This window comes from Chiloscyllium plagiosum, unplaced genomic scaffold (assembly GCF_037043375.1).
Source record: "Chiloscyllium plagiosum isolate Xiang-an unplaced genomic scaffold, Cpla_swu_hap1 HiC_scaffold_14, whole genome shotgun sequence".
Classification (NCBI taxonomy): Eukaryota; Metazoa; Chordata; class Chondrichthyes; order Orectolobiformes; family Hemiscylliidae; genus Chiloscyllium; species Chiloscyllium plagiosum.
The window spans coordinates 11261959-11288230 of NW_028270152.1; the positions used below are offsets into that span (position 1 = coordinate 11261959).

The 26272-nt window shown below is 45.0% G+C and overlaps 1 protein-coding gene across 1 annotated transcript; it reads right to left on the reverse strand.

Moving 5' to 3' along the window:
• On the reverse strand, window positions 1-26272 carry LOC148147710 (kappaPI-actitoxin-Avd3b). Its single transcript, XM_087994078.1, has 5 exons — window positions 25426-26272; window positions 19571-19696; window positions 14490-14555; window positions 10953-11123; window positions 1-5187 (listed from the first exon to the last, which is right to left on the reverse strand). Exons 2-5 carry the CDS (start codon window positions 19590-19592, stop codon window positions 5162-5164), a joined length of 285 nt encoding a protein of 94 aa, XP_087850204.1. The 5' UTR covers window positions 19593-19696; window positions 25426-26272; the 3' UTR covers window positions 1-5161.

Here is a 26272-nt window from a genome sequence, read left to right on the forward strand (position 1 = left end):
TTATTTATAAGAGGTATGCAGTCTTTAATTGATCAAGTTTGAACTGTGGGTGACATTTATAATATATATTTATATAATATATACACACACGCACGGAGATGCACACACTCAATAAGCAAACAGAAGCCAGGGAGCATTTCTGGAGAACCCAGAGATGGACAATATTAAAGGAAGACAATTCACTTTTGGAAAAACACCAATGCTCTATCCAGTTAATTCCAAATCCCAAACTGATTGCTGTCCTGAAGAAGACTTGTTCAAACTAAGGATTATGGTCTTTCAAGATTTGATCGAGACATCCTATAAAGCAGGAATACCATGGAAAATGGTGGAATTGAAACTCATTCCATGAGACTGGAGCTGAAAGTGGTAATCACCATGGAAGTATCAATAATTGTTGTGGATACCCATCTGGTTCCATGTCTGTTAGGGAAGGAAAGCTGCTGTCCTTATCTGATGTGATTGTGGACTCACAATAGATCCACAACTCCTCTCTGAAATGGCCCGAGCAAGGGGTTCAGGGGTAATGAGTGAGGAGCATTGTGGGAAGGTGATGGCCTTGTGGTATTATCGCTGGATCGCTAATCCAGTGACTCAGGTAATCCAGAAATTGCTGGAGAAGCTCAGCAGGTCTGGCAGCTTCTGTGAAGAGAAATCAAACTTAACGTTTCAGGTCCGGTGACTCTTCCTGAGAACTCTGATTTCTCTCCATAGATGCTGCCAGACCTGCTGAGTTTCTCCAGCGATTTCTGTTTTTGTTTCTGATTTCCAGCATCTGCAGTTCTTTTAGTTTTAATGTTCTGGGGACCCGGCTTCGAATCCTGCTCCTGGAGTTTGAAATCAATTTTTAAAAAGCTGGAATTAATAGTCAAATGATGACTGTGAATCCATTGTTGGAAAAACTCGTCTGGTTCACTAATGTCCTTTAGGGTAGGAAACTGCCATCCTTACTAGGTCTGGCCAACATGTGACTCCAGACCCACAATGACATGGCTGAGTTTGGGCAATTAGGGATGGGCAAATAAATGCTAGCCTAGCCAGCAATGCCCCCATCCTGTGAATGAATATACAGAGAGCTGGCAACACCCTAGAAGGTTTCAGGGAGAGGTGGGCACAGCGGGGTGTGAAGTGCTTTTTGTCCCCCTCTGCCTCTATTTTGATTTCGTCTCTGCCCTCTCCTTTCACTTTTTGATCACGCAGCGTTCCCCTTTGATGTGAAGGGCTCTGCTTGTCACTGGCTACTCGGGTGTTTTCTTTCTTCCTGGTGGAGTAATATCAATAAAGATTTATGCACTAATTTTTCACTGTGTCTGTCACCTGCACACACACAATATGGGTGCTCGGGGAGAAATAAGCACTACCGCAGTTAGGTCGCGGTGTGGGAGTTATACAAATAAACAAGAAGAAAAAATGATAAAGAAAGCTGGTGTTGCCAGCGAGGCTGTTTTCTTGTAGACAAATTGCAACCAAAATTTTCTACATCAAACAGTTTGAAAACTAAGACCACAACCACATTCTTCATCAGGAAAATCAATTTTGCTTAAAGGGATAAAGCTGGCACCATTCCAAGGCTTGTACATTCTGATGGCATTTGGTGAGCTTTCTGTTTGATAGAATTATCCAAGAGGTTTTTTTCATGCTTTGGGAGGGGAGTGGGATTTATTTTCTGCAATTCAGTCTTCCCTTAGTAATGTCAGTGTTGGGTGAGAGGAGGTGTGTACTGGTTTGGAAAAGGGGGCAGTATTACCCCGTAGTGATATCTTCCTTCATATTCCTGAAAGTGTTTTCATCGTGCACAATAAATAATTTGCACACAGGTTACTGGTTTGTAAGAGGCCTCTGCGTCCAACTAGAACATGATTATAGCACCAAGTTTCTGCAGAGTGGCTTCTCTTATTATAATTTTGAACAAAGAACTACAAACATATACAGCCTTATTTCCAACCCCCCCCAAAAACAGTATCTGTAATGTTGGGTCCCTCTCTCAGTGCTTGCGCACCTATTGAGGTGAAATCCTTTCATTGACTGAAGTTAGCTACTGCTGTAGTGGGAATGTGATGGCCCATCTTAACTCCAAGTGCTGATCTCCCGACCGGACAACATCCATTCCAAGGCAGGAGAGTCGATAGATTTGACTGAATGCGCAGGAATCGCAGGGCAGGAAGTGACCATTCAGTTTCTCCTAGCCATGCTGGTCAATTGGAGATGTTCATTCCAATGTTAAGTCTTCTCTCATTTGCACTCAGACCTAAGGGCAAGTCCCCTGTCTGACAATGCTGGAAAATTGTCATGCATGGAAACATTACTATAGGCAGTGGTTGCAACATCTCCTCCGATGCAATATGTGGCTAAGTGTGGTCGGGAACGCTGGAATACCCTTTCTAAATCTCTTGGCCTTCTCTCTCCTCATTGAAAAGACTCTTGAAAATCTACCGCTTTCACCCCACATGTCCTAACATCTCCACAGGGGGCTTGGTGTGGAATTTTGTTTGGTAACGCCTCCTGTGAATGTTTTGACAGGCTGCAAGTGCTACTTAAATGTGCTACTGTTGTCACTGGATACAAAGGAGTACACGTCTAGATTGTATTTCTGTTCTCCCGTTCTGATTGAAGGCTTCGACTTTTGCAGAAGGTACAGTTCCCCAGAAACCACCCGAATATCCGAATGCTGCTTCTGGGCAAAGTGTATCATCAGGCTGTTCAAGCCGAGAGTATCTTCCCTCCAGTCAGGTGTCCCTCTGCATGCAGGCCCCAGCAGGTCCACACCATCTTATGCTTCACAGTATCCCACACCTCGGACATTCACGATGGACTCTAATGACACTCATTGACTTGGGGGTCCTTGTTAATCAGCCAATTCAGAGAATCTATTGCACAGTTCTTGTGCAGATGGGACTTGAACCTGGGCCTCGTGGCCCAGAAATGGGGACACTACCACCACACCACAAGCATCCTTTGACCTCTGACTGAACTTCATAATTCTGTCTGGAGATTCAGCGGGGTTGGGGATTCGGTGGATTGCAGACAGAGAGGGATTGAGTGCAGCATACACCCTGCACTCACAAGGGGGCAATGTCTGCAGGAATGAATGTTCCAACAATCCCATCCCTCCTCCTGAACAGGAGCACAGGATTGACATTCTCCCCCGCCATGTGGAACTCCCCCTACCTCCGCTGGCTCAGTAATCATTAAGGTGCTCATTCAGGGATGGGTCTCCTCTCGGGACGATGTCAAAACATATCACCATTCCCTGAGTGTCACTGGGTCAACTTGCTGGCACTCACTCCCTTGCAGTATTGTGGATGTACCTACAACTATTGGGTTGCAGTGGTTCAAGAAGGCAGCTCACCACTTCCTTCTCAAGGGGCAACTAGCAACGGGCAATAAACAATTACCCAGCTAGCGGCATCAACATCTCATGAACAAATAAAAAAGTTTTATCAAACTTCAGATGCATTATTAGGCTGGAAGGGAGCAAGCCAGGCAGCATCAGGAGGTGGAGAAGTCAACGTTTTGCGGAGAAATCTTCTTCAGGACTAGATGTGGGGGTGGCAAGAGCTACAGATAAAGAGGGGGCTGTGTAGGGTGGGGAGTAGCAGACTGGTGAGGTAGCGATAGGTAAACACAGGTAATGAGTATGACCTGGCTGGTCAATGGGAGGGATGATTCCGATAGGTAGCTACAAGGAAGGGTCGGTGGGTGGAATGGGAGGGGGAGGGGCTGGAAAGGGAGCCGGGCTAAGGGAAGGGAGGTTACTTGAAATTTGAGAACTCAACATCGAGTCCTCCAGGCTGTAGGTTGCCCAGGCAGATGAGGCACTGTTCCTCGAATTTGCTGTCTGATTCATTGTGGCCAAGGAGGATGCAGAGGATGGACATGTCGGAGAGGAAGTGGGAAGGGGAATTGAAATGGGCGGTGACCGGGAGATCAGGCTTCCCACCCCCTGTTTGCCTAACTTGGATTCCAGCATCTGCAGTTGTCTCTGAGATGTAGTATTGACTGAATGTGTTGGAGGATGGTAAACTTATGAAGGAAGAGTTGGACAGGTAAGGGTACATCCACTGAAGTGGAGACCAATGAGAGGTGATTGCACTGAAACATTTGAGAAGCTGAGGGGACTTGACAGAGTAGATGCTGACTAAGTGTTTCCATTGGTTGGAGAGACTAGAAGGAGGGGACACAGTTCAAGAATAAGGTCGAGCTAAGGATATTTGTTTTTCTCTATTGGAGGACTGTGTCTCTTTGGAACTACCTTTGTCAGAGAGCAGTGGAAGCAGAAAGATTGAAGATATTTAAGCTGGAGGTAGATGGATTCTTGGCTAACATGGGAGTTAAGGCTTATCGGGGATAGGTTGGAATATGGAATTAGTCACAATCACAATTATCCATGACAGCATGAAATGGCACAGTAAGTTAAATACACTGAATGGCTCACTCTTGCTCCTAATTTGTATGTTCATGTGTGGGCACAGCACATCTACACGCAGCCAAAAACTTTGGCCCAAAGTGCTTTAATCCAGGGGGAAGGACACTCCCATGTTCCTAACTCCTGCCTTGGCTTCTCTCTACCTAAGGTGGAGTTTATGTGCTCAGCACCTTTCCAGTGGAGGAGTGGGGGAAAGGGGGTTAATTTGGTCCCAGAATCCCAGGGGCAACATATGGGATGGGAGTCGGGGGGGGGGGGGGGGGGGGGGAACAAAGGTGAAAGGTCATTGTTGAGCCCAGCTCATTACCAGGCTGGAGATGGGCTCACAATCACCACATTTTGGAAAAATCGCCAACATTTCAAAGCCTTGTCTCTTCGACAACAAAGTTATGGATGAGGACTTCAACAGTGAATCTGACTTTAATCTATCACCATGGTGATAATGGTCCTGCTGATGATGCACAGCAGAATTTGGAAAGTGACGCATTCCCATCCAAACAGTTTTCTGAGTTGTTTGTTCAAAAATTATCTATCAAGATTTCACCTTCATTCAGAAACTCTGAGAACATAAAAAAAAAGCACCATTTGTTTGAAACAATTGCATATTATCACACCAAGTTCACTAATTACAAACAGGATACACTCAGATATGCTGGCCCACTTTGCCTTGTTTGCTGTTTGCCCAGTGCTTGTGATTAAAAATTTACACCTTTCCGACTCTTCTTGCTGTTTTATTCAGCTTCTGCCTTGCTTGCTTGGTTCTGTTAAAACGAAAAGAAAATATTTCAGTTGAGCTATTTGCTCTTTATTTAAACCCAGAAGTTTCTTAACAACATAAAGGCCTGTGTAGTTTGACAAAATAGGCAGGCCTACTGACTACAAGTGTCAATGCACTACCTGGGACCAGTGTTAGTAGGCCCCAGGTCTAAAACAGGTTGATTAAACTACTTGTGGTGGGGGGAGGGGGTAGATGAGGGCTCAAATACCCCAGCCTATAGGGGAGGCTGACAGTTGACTGGGTCGAATTGAACAAGTACATGTCTTTGTTAATGGCATGTCAATTTTATTGTTCAGATTTTGTGATGGGTATTGCTTAATTAAGTATCTAGAGCACTTGAAGGGAGACTGTTAGGACCTGGGGTAGAGGAGGCAGGAGGCAGTCAAATGCAATGCTGCACTCTATGAATAAACACATTACTGAGAAACAGACTAGTGACTTGTTTTGGACATGGCCAACTGGCTTGGGATGGAGCTGATGTTTCTCAGTCCATGGCTGGGAGTTGATGTAGGGGAAGGGGAGGGGGAGCTACGTGTAAAATTGGACACAATGGCAGCACCCACAGTGGAGGGGCTGTTCGCGATGTGCCTCCTATCTGAGTGCCCATTGGAGGCTGCCTCAAGATGCTCCCTTTACTGCCTTCCTCCAAAATTCATTCATGGGATGAGGGCGTCACTGGCCAGGCAGCATTTATTGCCCATTCCTAATTTCCCAGAGGGCAGTTAAGAGTCAACCACATTGCTGTGGGTCTGAAATTGCACGCAGGCCTGACCAGTAAGGATGGCAGTTTCCTTCCTTAAAGGACATTAGTGAACCAAATGGGCTTTTCCCCAAACAATCAACAATGAACATCCTAATTTAAACCAGATTCTTTACTGAATTCAAGTTCCACCATCTGCCGTGGAGGGATTTGAACCCAGGTCCCCAGAACATTACCTGGGTCTCTGGATTGACAGGCCAGCAACATCATCTCCCACCTAATGTCTTGCCACTGAGCCCAGATAGGTCTTACCAAGCTCCCATCCTCCTCAAGCGGGGCCTGGACTTTAGTCCATCTGGACTCCATGGCTCCCTTTCTTCAGGGCACTCGCAGTAGTCCCAGAGGTGACCATTGCTCCTGACGGTGCTGCTACGACATTTGATTGGCTTGCAGCTGTCAATAGGTGGAGCCTTCCCTTTGATGGGTCAGAAGTCCTGTCTGCAACCAATTAAGGGCCTGTCAGCTGTTGAATAGCTGGAGTGTGGGGAGGGGCAAGTGGACAAGTGTAGGTTGGCTTTTCCTGACTTTTATGTCAAGGATTGCCCCCAGTCCTACATTAAAATTTGGCCCTCTTTGGCGAGTCTATCAGTCCTTGGTTATAGGTTGAGAGAGAATTGGGGAAGGACATGGTAGCTGTCAGTTATGGTGACCCATTGGGATAAAGAGTTTGAGGACAAAGGAGAGAGGAGATTCACCAGGACATTGCTGATGATGGAGAGACTCAGTTATGAGGAGAGACTGGATGGGCTAGGTTTGTTTACCCTGGAGTGGTGGAGGCTGAGGGGGGGATCTGACTGAGGTAGACAAAATTACAAGATATACAGACAGGGTAGATCATGAAGATCTTTTCTCCATGAGATATATGTCTTAGACCAGTGGGTACAAGTTTAAGGTGAGGAGGAATAAGTGGTTTAGATGGGATCGGACGCAACATGTTAACCCCAGAGGGTGGTAGAAATATGGAAGGTGTGCCTGAGGGAGTGGGAGAGGCAGATACTCTTGCAAGCATTTAAAATGCCAGGACATGGACCAAGTGCAGGTAAATGGGATTAGTGTAGTTTGGTGTTTGTTGGTCAGCACAGACATGGTGGGAGGAAGGGCCTGTTTCTAAGCTGTACGACTCGATGACCTTCACAAGCTAGGCACACATGTAGGATCATAGAGTACAGAATGTCGATCATTTCACCCATCGTGTAGGTACTGACTCTTTGAAAGATTCATCCAATTGGTCCCTCGCACCTGTTCTCCAACCTCCCTCTCCCAGCCACCAACTTCCCAAGTGTTAAAACCTTTCTTTTACTGAATCCATATTCAGTTTCCTTCTGAATATTACTGAGCTGATTTAAAGAATCAAAAGACAGAAGACTTTTGATTCCCGTAACAATCCAATCTAGTGAAAATTGCAGAATTACATGGAGGAGCGTCAAACACCAAAGGGTTACTCTGGACAACTGCCTGACACCAGATAAAGCCATTGGAGTGGACTGTCTGATTGTCCTAGCTGCTGGGTCAACCCCAATACTGAACAGTGAAACGCAGAACATAGGAACAGGAGTAGGTCATTCGGCCCATCGATCCTGTTCCGCCACTCTAGTTGATTGTGGCTGATCATCCAACTCAGTAACCTATTCCCACTTTCTCCCATACCCTTTGATCCCTTTAGCCCTAAGAACTATATCTAACTTCTTCTTGAAAACATTCTATTGTTTTGGCCTCAATTGCTTTCTGAGGCTGAGAATTCCAACTCACTGCTCTCTGGGGGAAAACATTTCTCATCTCAGTTCTAAATGTCGTATCCCATATCCTGAGACTGGGACACCTAGTTCTGAACTCCCTGATCATCAGGAAAATCCTTCCTGTGTTTGCCAGGTCTAATCCTGTTAGAATTTTACAGGTTTCAATGAGACTCACCCCTTATACTTCCAAACTCCAGTGACTATAATCCGAACTGATCCAATCTCTCTCCACATGTCAGTCCTGCCACCCCAGGAATCAGTCTGGGAATCCTTAGGTGTGCTCCCTCCATCGCCAGAACATCTTTCCTCAGATACAGAAACTGTACGCAATACTCCAGGTGTGGTCTCACCAATATCCTGTACAATTGCAGCAAGATACCCCTGCTCCCTTACTCAAATCCTCTCACTATGAAGACCAACGTACCACTTACCAGTTCTGAGGAAGGGTCACTCAATTCGAAGCATTAACTCTGATTTCTCTCCACAGATGCTGCCAGACCTGTTGAGCTTTTCCAGCAATTTCTGTTTTTGATTCTGATTTACAGCATCCGCAGTTCTTTGGGTTTTTATAACATTTACCTTCTTCACTGCCTGCTTATCTTCAGCAACTGATGTATAAGGACACCCACGTCTCATTGCACCTCCCCCTTTCCCAACCAACCACCATTCAAACACACTGGTCCTCTTAAGAAAATATCATCTACAAAGCAGAATTAATTTCTTTGACCTGTTAACAAACAGTCAGGGTAGTAAGTATTTCGGACCTCCATGCTGGTCTGTTTTTTTTAAAACATGATGGGGTCTCTCCATCTTTACAAAATGTGTTGAGTCTCAAAGCAGAACCATTCTACAGGAGGAGTGAGTGTTAACAGTGCAATGTGAGGAGGCTGCGACTTGAGGTGGAAAGACAAATTAAATCCTTCGAAAATTATGAGCAAGTTTTATGAACTGATTATAATGCTTTTACCTCTCTAGAGAAAAGCTGAAACAAAATTGTCTTTCTATGGGGTTCAGAATATTTGAGCGTCTTACTAGTTGCAGCAGGGACACTGACGTGACTGATCTGGCAGTTCTAATGAATAACTAGCTGGAGGTCAGGAATGAAGACAGCATTGGGAGGGAGATGTAGCCTTGCACAATCTCCCTCAAAGCCATTGCATTACTGTCAGTCAGTCCAACACAGGCAGACAAGACGACTGATTGCCAACATAGCTGGCCTCTGTTAAAGAAATATGCTGGTCCATGCTACCTATCATCGATGTCAAAGGCAATTAACATCAAAAATTAATACCGGCTGCTTCAGCCTTAATGTAATCAAGGGATGTCAACTGACGACACGTCAAGCCCCTCACGTTTTGCCAGTGCTGCTCTCTTTGTTTAACAAGTTGCCTCGTCTGCATTGGCACTTTGTACAGAACCACCTGTAAATAGTAACAGGAGGGACAGAAACAAAGAGACATATTTGAATGTGTATTGCACCTAACACGTCCCTCAGACACATCTCAAAGTGTTTGATATGTAAAGGTGTCACAGGAAGATCCCACAGATTATAATTAGGTGAATGAACAATGAATCTGATTTTGGAGTCATCGAGTCATACAGTGTGGAAACAGATCCTTCGGTCCAACTCGTCAAAGCCGACCAGATATCCTAAATTCATCTGGTCATGATTTGGAGACGCCAGTGCTGGACTGGGGTGTACAAAGTTAAAAATCACACAACACACAAGGTTATAGTCCAACAGGTTTATTTGGAAGCACTAGCTTTTGGAGCTGTTGAAGGAGCTAATGCTTCCAAATCAACCTGTTGGACTATAACCTGGTGTTGTGTGAATTTTAACAAAATTAATCTAGTCCCACTTGCCCAGCACTTGGCCCATATCCTTCTAAAACCTTTCCTGTTCATATCCTCATCTAGCTGCCTTTTAAATTGTGTAATTGAACCAGCCTACACCACTTCCTCTGGCAGCTCGTTCTAAATATGCACCATCCTCTGCATGAAAAAGTTGCCCAAACTGGCCCTTTAAAGGTCTTTCCCTTCTCACCTTAAAATCTATGCCCTCTAGTTTTGGCCTCCCATCCCTTGGGGAAAAGACCTTGACTATTCAGTTGGCCTGATCATTGCAAATACCCCTGTTGTTTGTTACCCACCCAAACCACTGGAACAGGCAAATCTAGGGCCAGTCTTTAATGATGTAGCAATTGTGTGTCAGTGTGTAGCATTCTCATATTTGACTTAAAAGGCTGTGGGTTGGAGGCCGACACTCCCAGTGCAGCACTGTTGGTGTTGCGTTATTTTGGAAGACAAGAAGTCACCTCTCCTCTCGTTAGTGGGTGTAACAGACTCCATTGTGCTGTTTCAAAGGTGAGCATAAGTCCTCCTGCGTGTCCTGTCCAATAGTTATCTCATACCTACATCAACAATTGGACTACCTGGTCATTCATCTCAGTGCTAATTATGGGCGCTTGCTGGTTCCAGATTTCCCTTATTATGAAAGGTTAGCATGTGTGTGGGGGGGTGGGAGTGGGGAAGGGGCGTTTCAGGGGAGATGCTAAAGGTATTTGGCCAACAACAAAACAAAGTGAAAACACAAAAGGGTGAATTTTACTTGAGTTGTCACACTCAACTCTTTACCATCTGTCCAAGTTATGACAGACTAGCAGGGTCAGCCTGTTAAGAAATTTCCTCTTCATCACACACACATTCACACTCACAGACAGACACAAATAGACATACAAATACACGTACACTCACATTTACAGATAGACACAGACACACTCAGAGACACATACACACTTACAGATAGACACATATACACACTCACATATACAGAGGTAGACATACATTGATACACATACACACACACTCACAGACACACTCTAAGACAGACACAAACAGTTAGACACATATGCACATACTCAGATAGACACACATACACACTCACACACACACTCACAGATACAGATATATGCACTCATCCACACGCACACCCACAGACACACTCAGACATCTACAAAGACACACATAGATACAGACACACATTATATATACACAGATGCATCCACACACATACAGATATATACACATACACACACATACGTTTTCATTGTGGTTCAAAGAAGTGACTTACCCAGGAGAAATGAGCAAGTTACCATTCATTGATTAGGAAGAGAATGAGGGGATATGAAGACAAGGTTAAGAAAGGTTTAGTGAAGGACCCCGAGATTTCATTGTAGGAATCTGAAGCCTTACCTTTGTTGTTCTTGCACCTCTGTTCACACTCCTCCTGCGTCTGGAATCGGTTTGCGTTGCCGCTGCAGCCACTGTAAATGAAGGGTCGGCATCTGTCTGTCCTCCTGTGGTAATACCAACGCAGTGTGTACCTGGAACATGTTCCTTCATCCAGGCCCAACAGGCAGGGCTCTGCTCAATCCAAAGGACAGTCAAGCAGTTAGAATAAAAAGAACATTGATGTATTTCACTCGTAATAGAACAGCCCCTTTCAAAGACTTACACTTCCCTCTTTCACGCTTCCCTTTTCCCGGACACCCTCTCACTCTCTTTCTCACCCTGTTTCCCTTTTCCTACTTCTTAGTCTTTTCCCCCCCCCCCCCCCCCCATTGTCTCTCTTTCCCCACTTCTCCCTCACCCTTCTTTCTCTCCCTTCTCTATTTCCCCTCTCTCTCCTCTTTCTCAATCCATTGACTTTTTCCCCCAATCTGTCTTTCATTTCTCTCTCTCTTCCTCTGATCCACTGCACCCCCCCCCCCCCCAAGTTCTTTCTTTTCCCGTACTCTCAATCCCTTCTTTCCTTGTACCCTCTGTCAACATTCTCCCTCCTTCTCTCTCAAGGTTCCTTTTCCCATCTCTCACTCTCCCATCTTTCTCTCCCCTTCCCCCTGTCTCCTGGCCTGCCCTATGCTCATTGCTTGGTCTCCCTTCTCTTGCACTAACCCCCTTCAAAGTAACAATTTCTCCACCCAATTGCATTTCCAGTGTCCATTCATGGTCTACCTTGTCTTTGCCATCGATACCTGCTCTTGGTCATGGGAACTGCCAGATAAATGGACGCTGTCGCTGAGCAGGAGCTTGGCTTTTCTCATCAGGTTGGATTGGGTTGACAGACTGTCACAGGTGGTCGGACAAAATATTGCACCGTGTGCTGAGAGTCAGGTCTTGGTGTGGGTACAAGCCTTTTCTGCTGTAATTTATATTCTGCCTCTAACCTTGCAATTAGAATTTTCCCTTCCACACATCTATCCACTAATCCTAACCCTAACCTCCATGGTCGGCTATTGCACAAAATACGGAGGCATGGGATTGGGGGTGATTTAGCGGTTTGGATCAGAAATTGGCTAGCTGAAAGAAGACAGAGGGTGATGGTTGATGGGAAATGTTCATCCTGGAGTTCAGTTACTCGTGGTGTACCACAAGGATCTGTTTCGGGCCCACTGCTGTTCGTCATTTTCATAAATGATCTGGATGAGGGCATAGAAGGATGGGTTAGTAAATTTGCGGATGACACTGTTGCGGATTAAGATCGGTGGAGTTATGGATAGTGACAAAGAATGTTGTAGGTTACAGAAGGACAAAGATAAACTGCAGAGCTGGGCTGAGAGGTGGAAATGGAGTTTAATGCGGAAAAGTGTGAGGTAATTCACTTTGGAAGGGGCAACAGGAACACAGCGTACTGGGCTAATGGTAAGATTCTTGTAGTGTAGTGTTCTCGGTGTCCAAGTACATAGATCCTTGAAAGTTGCCATCCAGGTTGATAGGGTTGTTAAGAAGGCATACTGTGTGTTAGCTTTTATTGGTAGAGGAATTGAGTTTCGGAACTATGAGGTCATGCTGCAGCTGTACAAAACCTTGCGCAACCGTACTTGTGCACAGTTCTGGTCACCACATTAAAGGAAGATGTGGAAGCTTTGGAAAGGGCTCAGAGGAGATTTACTTGGATATTGCCTGGTATGGAGGGAAGGTCTTATGAGGAAAGGCTGAGGGACTTGAGGCTGTTCTCGTTAGAGAGAAAAAGGTTGAGAGGTGACTTAGTTGAGACATATAAGATAATCAGAGGGTTAGATAGGGTTGACAGGGGGAGCCTTTTTCCTCGGATGGCGATGGCTAGCACGAGGGGACATAGCTTTAAATTGAAGGGTGATAGATATAGGACAGATGTCAGAGGTAGTTTCTTTACTCAGAGTAGTAGGGGTATGGAATGCACTGCCTGCAACAGTAGTAGACTTGCCAACCTGAAGGGCATTTAAATGGTCATTGGATAGGCATATGTATGAAAATGAATAGTGTTGGTATGATTGGTTTTTGATTAGTGTAAGGCTTCAGATTGGTTTTACAGGTCGGCCCAACAGCGAGGGCCGAAGGGCCTGTACTGCGCTGTAATGTTCTATGTTCTATTAGTGGAAGAACATTTATTGAGGCAACCTCCCTGGTTGCAAAGGGATCGTCAATATGTCAGCGAACACAGTAACCACCTTTTCCATCCAACCAATGAAGTAAGCTACCAATCGTTTCTCTTTGGATGCTAGGACTGCTTCCCTGCTTTCCCTCCAAGGGATCTTCAATTTTCCCAACTTCGATGGATCATCAGCGGGTCTTGAGTAGCCAGAAATAATGTCTCATCCAAAGAGTAACACATCCGAGAGAGCCTTATTCCCACGGAAATGGGGGTTACGCTGCGAAATGATGATCTGGCACAGCGGCATGAGCCCACTGCTTTCTGACCAAGAGATGGGCGTGTTACTGACTGCGTTTAGTCGGTTCAGCAAATAATTAGTTAACCAGTTTCAAAACAGAAAGGTAATGTGGTCATTAATCTCATTGCTGATGGAGGGACCATCATTGTGCATCATTTGTGTGTTTCTCTATAGCAATTCCTGAACGTCATCCCTGATTTGGTGAATATAAAGCACTCTGGAACATCTTGAATTCTTACCAGGTGTTACAGGAATGCAAGTTTTTTTTAGTCCTTTGCTGCCAATATTGCCCTGCGTGTTATGTCCTTTATGAAAGGAGCAATTTTACTTCAGATATCTAGGATTAGCTAGGCTTTAACGCAGCTTGTCTTGTAATACCATATAGGACTCAGAGTTAAAGTGGAGCACTTTTTGTAAGGGACAGTGTTGAAGAGAACACCTCTCTCTTTTCTATCTCCTGGTCTGGTCCTCTCCGAGGGTGACAGAACTGTCTATCACCCTGTCTTCCCAGTTCCGTTATTAGCAGATTGAAAGGAGCTCACATAGGCAGAAAAGCAAAGGCAACAGGGGTGCCCCACAGAGCAGAGACTTGGTAGAGTTCTCCTGCTTCTGCGAGACATCCAAGCAGATGTTATGTGATGGCTGGGTGCAAGGAAAAGCTGAACAAGATTTTGCACATTTCCTGAAGCCAGAGTGCACAGCACAAAGTCAAACAGCAGGCACCCTGTGCTGGTCTAAGTCATTACAGTACCACTGCAGCTTAAAAGGGATATCTTGAGGGGGATAAAAGGTCTGGTCTTCAGGGAAGGTCCCAGTTTCAATCCCTGACTGGTGCCCTGATAGCTGGTCTGAGGCAAGTTTTGAGGAGCGACCCTGATTTGGGGAAAGGATTTTATGTCCTATTGCTGTCCCATCACCCTTCTTGGCAAACATGGCTCTTGGATGTGGGAGATCAGTAATCTGGGCTGTGGGGAGGAGTGGGTTTGTCTGTGAAGCAACACCCCACTGCACCCCCCTCACCATCTTACCCCGACCCCCCTCCAAAACCCTTCCTAAACCAGCATCACGAGATTCCTACCTTGTTCGATGGCTTCTCTTCTATACCTTTCCTGTTGTGGTGCGGTTGTAGGGTCTACTTTATCGCCTGTCGGTGGAAGGCAAACTATGTGAGTGGTCCCTTTAGTACTGAAGTGAAGGAGCGCGCTCATCACTTTAGGTGAAGGGTCCAATGCCAGTGGTACTGTGGCACGTATAACCATTCCACAGTACGGAAACAGGCCATTCAGGCCATCTGGTCATTATTCTCCTGGAGAGCTTTCCACCCTGATTCATCTAATGTTATCACCATATGCTTCTACTGCTTTCTTCCTCAAAGGGTTATCTAGCTTTCTTATAAAGGCATTTGTCCCAACCTTCCCCATGGCAACAGGTTCCCTATTCCTGGCAATGTTTGGGTGAAAATAGTTAAAAATCACACAACACCAGGTTATAGTCCAACAGGTTTAATTGGAAGCACACTAGCTTTCGGAGCATCGCTCCTTCATCAGGTGATGAAGGTGTGATATCACCTTTTTTAACTTTGTAGACCCCAGTCCAACACTGGCATCTCCAAATCATGGGTGAAGATACTTTTCATGAATTCCTTGGTTTTTTTGGTTTATGAATTCCATCTTGGATTTATTGGTGTCTGTGATGTTTATTGATCTATTGGTGTCTGTTTGATATTTATCGATTTATTGGTGTCTGTGATATTTATCGACCTATTGGTGTCTGTCTGATATTTATCGACCTATTGGTGTCTGTCTGATATTTATCGATCTATTGGTGTCTGTGATATTTATCGATCTATTGGTGTCTGTGATATTTATCGATCTATTGGTGTCTGTCTGATATTTATTGATCTATTGGTGTCTGTGATATTTATCAATCTATTGGTGTCTGTGATATTTATCGATCTATTGGTGTCTGTCTGATACTTATTGATCTATTTGTGTCTGTGATATTTATCGATCTATTGGCATCTGTCTGATATTTATCGACCTATTGGTGTCTGTCTGATATTTATCGATCTATTGGTGTCTATGATATTTATCGACCTATTGGTGTCTGTCTGATATTTATCGATCTATTGGTGTCTATGATATTTATCGACCTATTGGTGTCTGTCTGATATTTATCGATCTATTGGTGTCTATGATATTTATCGACCTATTGGTGTCTGTCTGATATTTATCGATCTATTGGTGTCTATGATATTTATCGACCTATTGGTGTCTGTCTGATATTTATCGATCTATTGGTGTCTATGATATTTATCGATCTATTGGTGTCTGTCTGATATTTATCGATCTATTGGTGTCTATGATATTTATCGATCTATTGGTGTCTGTCTGATATTTATCGACCTATTGGTATCTGTCTGATATTTATCTAATATATATCGATTTATTGGTGTCCGTCTGATCTATTTCAATCTACTGGCATATCGGATATATATCAATCGATTGGTGTCTGTGTGATATTTATGATCTCTGGTCTGAAGACAAGTGGATATATCCTCTCTTTGTCTACCTTTTTGTTCCCTTAAAGACTTCTTTTAGGTAACCCTCTGTCTTCTCTAGGGTAAAGATCTCCAGTCTGTTCTGTCTTTGCTGTTAAGTATGTTCTCTCTGATCTGGTGTCACTTTTTCTATGGTCCTAGCTCCTTTTCAATGCCTCCATATCCTTTCCAGAACAGAAAGGTCATATCACTGCACCTTTCACCAGTTGCCATAACTTCATTAATGACATGAGGAGATACTTTACTGCGTAAGTGTGTTCAATATAGGGTTCGACACAGCTTTGGTTGGAGATCTCCAGGGAACTGAAAATTAATCTACAGGAAGCTCCTCCAAGTGAAAACTGTGTCGACAATCAGAGCTGGGCTTTAATAAAAGATGGGTTTTCTTCATTTTCCTTGGCTTAACGCATTTGCTTATTAGTTTTCAAAATAACTGCAGATAGAGAAGGTGGAAAGCTCATTTGACTGACAGTCAAGAATCATCCAATCGTTTTCTAATTGGCAAGGGACAAGGTGAGGTTAGGAATGTTGGGCGACCAATAGTGGGTGAGAGTGAGCAGACCATGTGACCAAACCTCCAGAAGAGATTTGACCGGAGTTGGCAACACTGTTGGTCACAGATTTGAGGGCACACCTGTTGCCCTTGTGAAACATGGGAAAACAAAAGTGAGATTAACCACCAGCCTTCCACAACCTCTTCCCACAATGCACCAGTGGCACATGTGTCCTGGTACTCAGTGAAATTAGGTATTCCATGAAATTACTTTGTGCACTGGCTGACTAAATGGACGGGGGTGGATCAGTGGTGCTGGAAGAGCACAACAATTCAGGCAGCATCCGAGGACAGGCAAAATTGACGTTTCGGGCAAAAGCCCTTCATCAGGAGGCTTGTTTTAGAGCACGTGTCGATTGAATTAGCTCTGTCCTTGATTTAGATTGTGGTTGATCTTTACTCAACCCCGCTAAGCCATCCTTGCCACCATGGATAACCTCACCTGACACCACCTGCTCTAGGGCAATTAGGGATGGGCAATAAAAACTGCCCTTACCAGCGATGCCCATCCAGCAAGAACAAAATCAAAAATGGAGCTTCATTGTGAAGAATAACCCGTAAAACTTGTTAATTTCATACACTCTCCTTGCATACTTCAAAATGAAACTTTAGCATGACCAGTACCTTTAGTATTTTAGTGGCACTATTTAAAAAAAAGCCTTTCCACTAGGACAGAACTGAAATATTGCTGATAAAAAGCCAAAATCTGCCAATGTTTCTCATCTTGCATTTATCAGGGCAATTCTCAAGAAATATCCAAGTGAAGGGGAAGGAATATTTATACTACTTGAGAAGCGGGTGCTGATTGGTTATCGAGTAGACTTTGGCAACAGATGACAGCCATTCTGTAGTTCATATTGCAAGGCAATAGCTTAACCAATCAGAGTCAACCTGCAAAATGTAAACAAAGCTTGGCAGTTGGCTGTCAGTCATCAACCAACTGGTGCATTCTCCATAACCATGCCTCTACCCATCAAAATCCACTTGCCAACTGATCAGCACTGTCTTCTCATACAGTATAAAATGTTGTCTACCCTCTACATTGGTATTTCTTGTGAAATGTCCTGATGTGTAGAAGCATCATTAAAACGCGTTTGTTTTCAAGCAATAAATCACAAAAGCTAAAATCCATCGACCAATTTTAGATGCAATAGGAAAATAATGCAGATGCTGGAAATCTGAAATGGGAAAAGGGAATGCTGGAGGTGCTCAGCAGGCCAGGCAGTATCTGTGGAGAGATAAACAGGATTAACATTCCAAAACGATAATCATGCATCTGAACCAAGCGATGTTAGAGATTTAAGAGCTTTTCAACAAATACAGAGGTAGAGGGTGGGGAGGGGTGAGGAATGGGAAGGGAGCAAAAAAAATTAGGGAGGTCCTTGAAAATTGTGCAAAGCAAAGACGGTGGAGTAATGGCAGTAAGCTTGTAACAAAGGCAAAGTCGGTTTGTTGCAGTGTCAAAGGGGAACTGCAGTAATGTTGTTAACGGTGTCTGAGAAAATGGGAACTGTGGGCATAGAATCATGGAATGAATATTGTATGGAAAGGGACCATTTACACCCTTAACAGTTCCTTGCAAAAGCAGCCGAGTTAATCCCACTGTCCAATAAATGCAAAGTGCTGTGGATGCTGGAGATCTGAAATAAAAACAGCAAGTGCTGGAGAAACGCAGCAGGTCTGGCAACATCTGAGGAGAGAGCAATAGAGGTAATTCTTCAAGTCTAATGTTAACTCTTCTGTGATAGTTCTGCAGAAGAGGCATTTCGGTTTCGAAAGGTCTCTCCACAACCGCTGTCAGACCTACTGCGTTTCTCCAGCATTTTCAGTTTTAAATCTCTCTCTTCCATCCCTGTAATCCTGCAAAAGCATCTGCTTGAGGTATTCAACGGATTCTTTCTGCGTGCCTCAGGCAGCGAATTCCAAATCCTAACCACTCACTGCATCGGGAATCTTTGAACTGGCTTCGTCTGCAGTTGACCCCCAGCATCCTCAGCTTATTGGGAGGAGAATTCCACAACTGCGCTACTGCTCTCTGGAAACACCAAGGCACAATGCAATGCCTTCCACTGAATGTTCCAGAGTTCAGGCACTTTTCTGTGCATCCCTCGATTTCGGCGCTCAGTCTCATATCACGTCATAGCATCTGGGGAAGACTCGCACCAGAAATCAAGGCAAGGTCCAATCCTACTCAGTTCGCGACATTTGGCATCTGTTCTCCCTGAGTCATGATCCAAAAGAAAAGGAAATCCCTGAATGTTACACAGAAACCAAAAATGGGATCCACTTGGATCTCTGTTAATATTCCAATTGAGGAACCTCAGACGCAACACACATCACCCTGACTTGGAATTTATTGCTGTTCCATCAGTGTTGCTGGGTCAGAATCCTGGAATTCCCTCCCTATGAGCATCTTACTTGGACAGCATGGACTGCAGTTGTTCAAGAAAGTGGGTTAATGCGACCTTCTCCAGAGACGCACAATAAGAGTTGGCCCAGCCTGTATCCCAGGAGTGAATAAAGAAAAAAATCTACTGACAGAGACTGTTTTACTCAGTGCTGAAAGTAGCACGCACAATATATGAATATCGTACACAGGAAAGTGAGAAGGTAAAAATAAGAGCAGGAGGAGGACATTCGACCTTAAAGCTTGCCCTACCATTCAGTGAGAACACGTATGATCTACATCACTTCTACCTCTCCGCCTGAGCCCCCCCTTCTCTTGAGCCTCCTGTGCTCAACAATCTCTGTCTTTTCCATATTCACCAACTGAACATCAACTGGAAATTCTAAAGATGCACAACTTTGAAGACCAAAGGGAGCTCTCCTCATCTCAGTGTCCTCTGGTTTTGACATCCCAGCTGGTGGAAACAGCACCTACTGGGTCAAACTGGCAAAGAATTTCATAGATTCTGAAGAAATCTCACTTCTCTGGACTCTAGTTGGGGGAGTATCAGTCAATCTTGCGGGATGCTGTGAGCAAAATGTCTCTAAACCCTGAAAACAAAACCATGTGTTAAGTCGAAAGGCAGAGAGGAACACTTACGCATTATTTCTGAGTTTTGCATTTGATCTGGTCCGTAATCTTCTGTTTGTTCGTTGTAGCTTTCCACTGTATAGAAATGTTCATAGTCGGGGTCATTCCCATTGACCACCACTCTCAATTCCTTCCCTTCAGGTTTGTTAAATACATCAACAAAGAAGAAAAAAATTAATGTTAACTATACTACGTGCAAGGTAAGGTCCTACAGAACCACAGGCTGCTCTCTCATTGGAGAGGGGTGACTAGTGGTGGTTTAATCTGAAGGTCAGGCGAGGGGAAAGGTTTAGAAGGAGAGTCCTTCATGGTAACCTCAACTAACTTCATTAAAAATCACATAACACCAGGTTATAGTCCAACAGGTTTAATTGGAAGCACTAGCTTTCGGAGCATCACTCCTTCCACAATCACCTGATTAAGGAACAGCGCTCCGAAAGCTAGTGTGTTTCCAATTAAACCTATTGGACTATAACCGGGTGTTGTGTGATTTTTAACTTTGTACACCCCAGTCCAACACTGGCATCTCATAATCTCAACTGACTTGGGAACTGAACCCATGATGTCGGGATCACACATATCAGCCACCCAAGCTAATCAACCCCCATTCATTGAACATAGAACATAGAAAAATACAGCGCAGTACAGGCCCTTTGGCCCTCGATGTTGCGCTGATCCAAGCCCACCTAACCTACACTAGCCCACTATCCTTCATATGCCTATCCAATGCCCTCCATAAAGAGGGAGAGTCCACCACTGCTACTGGCAGGGCATTCCATGAACTCACGACTCGCTGAGTAAAGAATCTACCCCTAACATCTGTCCTATACCTACCACACCTTAATTTAAAGCTATGCCCCCTCGTAATAGCTGACTCCATACGTGGGAAAAGGTTCTCATGGTCAACCCTATCTAAACCCCTAATCATCTTGTACACCACTATCAAGTCACCCCTAAACCTTCTTTTCTCCAATGAAAACATCCCCAAGTGCCTCAGCCTTTCCTCATACGATCTTCCTACTATACCAGGCAACATCCTGGTAAACCTCCTCTGCACCCGTTCCAGTGCCTCCACATCCTTCCTATAGTATGGCGACCAAAACTGCACACAATACTCCAGATGCGGCCGCATCAGGGTCTTATACAACTGCAACATGAAAACATTCCTGGTATGATATGGCAGCTATGGGAGGTGTAATGTTATGAGCATTTACGAGGCGGGGTTGGAGGGCTTGTGCTATAGGGAGAGGCTGAATAGCCTGGGGCTGTTTTCCCTGGAGCGTCGGAGGCTGAGGGGTGACCTTATAGAGGTTTATAAAATCACGAAGGGCATGGATAGGGTGAGCCAAGGTCTTTTTCCCAGGATAAGGGAGTCTAAAGCTAGAGGCCACAGGTTTATGGTGACAGGGGAAAGATTTAAAAGGGAACTAAGGAGCAGCTTTTTCAGACAGAGGGTGGTACGTGTATGGAATGAGCTGCCAGAGGAAGTGGTGGAGGCTGGTAGAATTGCAACATTTAAGAGGCATCTGGATGGGTATATAAATAGGAAGGGTTTAGAAGGATATGGGCCAAATGCTGCCAAACGGGACTAGATTTATTTAGGATATGTGTTCCATCACTTTTCATCATTTATATAAATAATTTGGATGTGCGCATAAGAGGTACAGTTAGTAAGTTTGCTGATGACAACAAAATTGGAGGTGTAGTGGACAGCAAAGAAGGTTACCTCAGATTACAACGGGATCTTGATTAGATGGGCCAATGGGCTGAGAAATGGCAGATGGAGTTTAATTCAGATAAATGTGAGGTGCTGCATTTTGGGAAAGCAAATCTTAGCAGAACTTATATACTTAATGGTAAGGTCCTCGAGAGTGTTGCTGAACAAAGAGACCTTGGAGTGCAGGTTCGTAGCTCCTTGAAAGTGGAGTCACAGGTAGATAGGATAGTGAAGAAGGTGTTTAGTATGCTTTCCTTTTTTGGTCAGAGTATTGTTGAGTGCAAGAGTTGGGAGGTCATGTTGCGGCTGTACAGGACATTGGTTAGGCCACTGTTGGAATATTGCGTGCAATTCTGGTCTCTTTTCTATTGGAAAGATGTTATGAAACTTGAAAGGGCTCAGAAAGGATTAACAAGGATGTTGCCAGGGTTAGAGGATTTGAGCTATAGGGAGAGGCTAAATCAGCTGGGGCTGTTTTCCCTGGAGCGTCAGAGGCTGAGGGCTGACCTTATAGAGGTTTATAAAATCAAGAGGGGCATGGATAGGATAAATAGACAAAGTCTTTACTCTGGGGTGGGGAGTCCAGAACTAGAGGGCATTGGTTTAGGGTGAGAGAGGAAAGACATAAAAGAGACCTAAGGGACAACGTTTTCACGCAGAGGGTGGTATGAGTATGGAATGAGCTACCAGGGGAAGTGGTAGAGGCTGGTACAATTAAAACATTTAAAAGGCATTTGGATGGGTATATGAATAGGAAGGGTTTGGAGGGATATGGGCTGGGTGCTGGCAGGTGGGATTAGATTGGGTTGGGATATCTGGTCGGCACGGACGAGTTGGACCGAAGGGTCTGTTTCTGTGCTGTACATCGCTATGACTCTATAACAATGACTCTATGATATCTTGTCAGCATGGACGAGTTGGACCGAAGGATCTGTTTCCATGTTGTACAGCTCTAAGACTCTATGACCCTTGGATTAAACCACGAGTTGTCTCTCCCTCTGTCTCTCAATTGAGAGAGCAGCCCGATGGTCCTCTGAGACTGTGGGTACCTCTTACTACACATCACTGGCATGAGCATCAGACATTACAATACTGGCCTGGTTCATGCTGGAGCTCTCAAGTGGCTGCAGCTCTCTTCCGAAGGTCTTTCGCCTCCAGGGTCTTGACTGGCACTTAACTGGGCAGACCTTCCCAAAAAGAGGCGACATGAGGGACAGGCAAGATCGCTGTCACCTCCAGTGTGTCCCACTCAGACTTCCTTTGGCATTAATTTTCTGCAATCATCTGGAACTCAGCACCCTTGTGTCCACTTCCTGCTCTCCACCATTGGCGATTATATTTTCAGCCATTGAGATTCTAATTCCACTCCCTTTCTTTAAGAATCAGCTAAAAACGATCTCTTTAAGCATTCGAGTCACCCAACCCAAATCCTTGAATTTCCTTCCTGGCGTCAAGGTCTGTGAAGTGCCTTGGGACGTTTTACTGTGTCAAAGGTGCTGCACAAATGCAACTACATGCTTCTAAAACAAAAGTGAATTATTGTTCTAAGAAAGCAGGGAAGGGTAAGTTTTCCCTTTTTTTACAACTTGGATGCAGGTCAATATCTGTAGAGTTCTTAAACCTGTATTAGTGCAACATTCAAAAACTCTCAATTTGTCATTACAGTCAGTGTGGCATTTTATTAATTCCTGCTTTTGGAACAAGACCAGCCTGATTAAAACTTGGAGATAGATTCTGAATGACGGCTCACACCTACAATTCAGTGTCAGACCTGAGATGGCACCTTTTGTATCTCTGCCTGATTGAAGTTAAAAATCACACAACACCAGGTTATAGTCCACCAGGTTTATTTGGAAGCACTAGCTTTCAGAGCGCTGCCCCTTCATCAGGTGGCTCCGAAAGCTAGTGCTTCCAAATTAACCTGTTGGACTATAACCTGGTGTTGTGTGATTTTTAACTTTGTCCACCCCAGTCCGACACCTGCTGCTCCACATCATACCTGATTGAAGTTTGGGAAATTAGGCAGACACAGATAAAACCTTTAATTATCTCGGGGCAGTGACGTGAAACAGATTCTGAATATAGAACATAGAACATTACAGCGCAGTACAGGCCCTTCGGCCCTCGATGTTGCACCGCCCTGTCATACTAATCTGAAGCCCATCCCACCTACACTATTCCACGTATGTGCATCTTAAATCAATCAATACTTGCATCTCCTTTTTAACAGCCATTTTAGGTTTGTCCACTTACACCAATTGTATGATCGTTTGATCTCTCTGCCTATAAACTCTCTCTCACTGCACCTGATGAAGGAGCATTGCTTCAAAAGCTTGTGATTTCAAACGAACCTGTTGGAATATAACCCGGTGTAGTATGATTTTTGACTCTGTTACATGAATGCGTTTGAAGAAAAGGTGCTCAAGTATTGTACTCGATTCTACGCCTAATTGAGATTCTCTGCTGTCCTTACTTGGTTACCTCCATGTCAGATGGTATATTTTGGTGGTATATTGGGAACCTAACCTTGAATGTCGACACTGCTGTGCCTGCTATAAGCCAAAGTCCTGTCCCAGGATAAAGGCTGTATTCAAAGTCAAACAAACCCAAGAAGAGCTGAAAATGTGTTTCTGGAAAAGCGCAGGTCAGGCAGCATCCAAGGAGCAGGAGAATCGACGTTCCTGAAGAAGAGCTCATGCCCGAAATGTCGATTCTCCTGTTCCTTGGATGCTGCCTGACCTGCTGCGCTTTTCCAGCAACACATTTTCAGCTCTGATCTCCAGCATCTGCAGTCCTCACTTTCAAACCCAAGAAGAGACAAGGAAAGCAACAGGTGTAATGAAGATTGTTCAGGTGTACGGGACAGCTGTAACTTTGTGCTTAAATGAAACTTAAAGCAGGAAAATTACAAAAACCAGAATGGGACAAGCTGCAAAGACAATATGCATCTGAAAAAGCAGTCACTAGTTACAGTTAATGGCTCATTTCTGCCAGAGTGTGATTCTGAGCATCCCTATACAGTAGGTGGGAGTTGGAAATTAGCATCTCCTTCAGGTGACATGGACCTGAGTTATACTTCATCACTCTCTGGACAGGGTATCAAAACCCTCAGGGTAGGGGTGAGGTTCAGAGGAGGCTTTCCTGGTGAATATAGCTGGTACTAAGAATAGCACCCAAACTGTTGGCATCACCCTGCAACTCAAACCAGCCGCCCAGTCAACTGGTAGACAAGCAGGAGGCTGGAAGAACATAGCGAGCCAGGCAGCATTAGATGGTGGAGAAGTCAATGTTTCGGTGTACCCCTTCTTCAGGACTGGGGGAGGGTGGAAGGGGAGCTGTAGATAAAAGGGGGAGGTGGGGGAGGGTTCTCATGGGGGGGAGGCAGGGTGCAGGGTGGTGAGGTGGGGATAGGTAAGCACAGGGCCACCCTGACATCCCAGGCACCGCCCATTTTAATTCCCCTTCCCATTCCCTTTCCAACATTACCATCCTCGGCCTTCTCCATTGCCACAGCGAATCGCACTGCAAATTGAGGGAACACCTCATCTTCCGCCTGGGCTGCGTACAGCCCAGAGGATTCAACACTGAGTTCTCCAATTTTAAGTAACCTCCCTCCCCATCCCCCGGACTCCCTTCCCAGCTCCTCCTCCTCTATTCCAATCCTCCGACCAACACTTCCTTCCAGCTACCAACCTAATTCATTCCTCCAATTGACCAACCAAGCTGTACCCTCTACCTGTGTTCACCTGGCCCCACCTCATTACCCTGTCCCACTCCCCACCCCACATCTCCACACCCCCACCCCCTTTATCTGCAGCTTCCCTTACACCCACCCCCCAGTCCTGAAGGAGGGTTACATCCGAAACGTTGACTTCTCCACCTCCTGATGCTGCCTGGCTTGCAGTGTTGTTCCAGCCTTCTGCTTGTCTACCTTGGATTCCAGCATCTGCAGTTTTTTTTGTCTCTACCCCAGTCAACTGAGCTAACTGGCCCTCATAGGCCAGCACAGACCAGAAAGGCCAAATGGCCTGATTCTTGGTTGCAAAGAATATGCAAGGGATTGCAATCGCTCATCAAAACCGATACCCACTTGAACAAATTTCACCTCAGAGACAAGAGACAGAAGAGACAAGTGACACAGACTCACCATTGGCACCATCATAGTCCTCCTCATGTGAAATCTTTAGAACAGGGATTTGACGGGAATAAGGTAGTGAGTGTGACGAGAGACCTAGATGGAGCAAGGGACAAGGACAGCGTGGACAACACGACAATAATTAACACCCAGCAGCCACAGCAGCACCCACCCGGTATTTGGTGGAAGTTAAGTCTGGCCTGGGGCACTCCAATGGAAGCACATGAGAAAAAGATATAAAATAATGAAGTGTTTAGATCAGTACTGAGGTTTTCGTCCTTGGAGAGGTCACCGAATAGCAAACCGGTGCAAAGTCAGTCTTTTCATCTTCTCTGGCCTATAATTCTCTGAGTCCATCTAACAATTGGCCAATATGCACATGTAGCATTAGCTTCCAGCTCATCCCTATCAGTCTTTGGCATGTGTGCGGGGTGAGGGGAAACCATAAAGAAACAGAATTCATTTAAATTGCCTTACCCTAACATTGCAAGCTGCTCCCTTTCCCTTGCCCCTTCTTGCCACAGACAGGATTTTTCCTTTTTTTTTCCCCACCAGATTTCCACCTCTCCCTAAACCTCAGCCCATTCGAAACACAGATGGCCATATCCTCATTTCCATCAGGTCCCATTCCCCCATCATCTCAGAGCTCACTGGCTCACCGTCTGGCAACGTTGCATGTTTAGCATTCTCACACTTGTTCCCGAAACCCGTTATAGACTCATCATTCCCAACTCCAGCTGCTTATCCCTCCTGGATCTCTGCACTCTTCCATTTCCGCTGTCTTGCCAGTTTCCAGATTTATCAGCTCCAGCACTGGGGGCCATGCCTTCAGCTGTCAGTGCTTGACTAGGTCCCACTC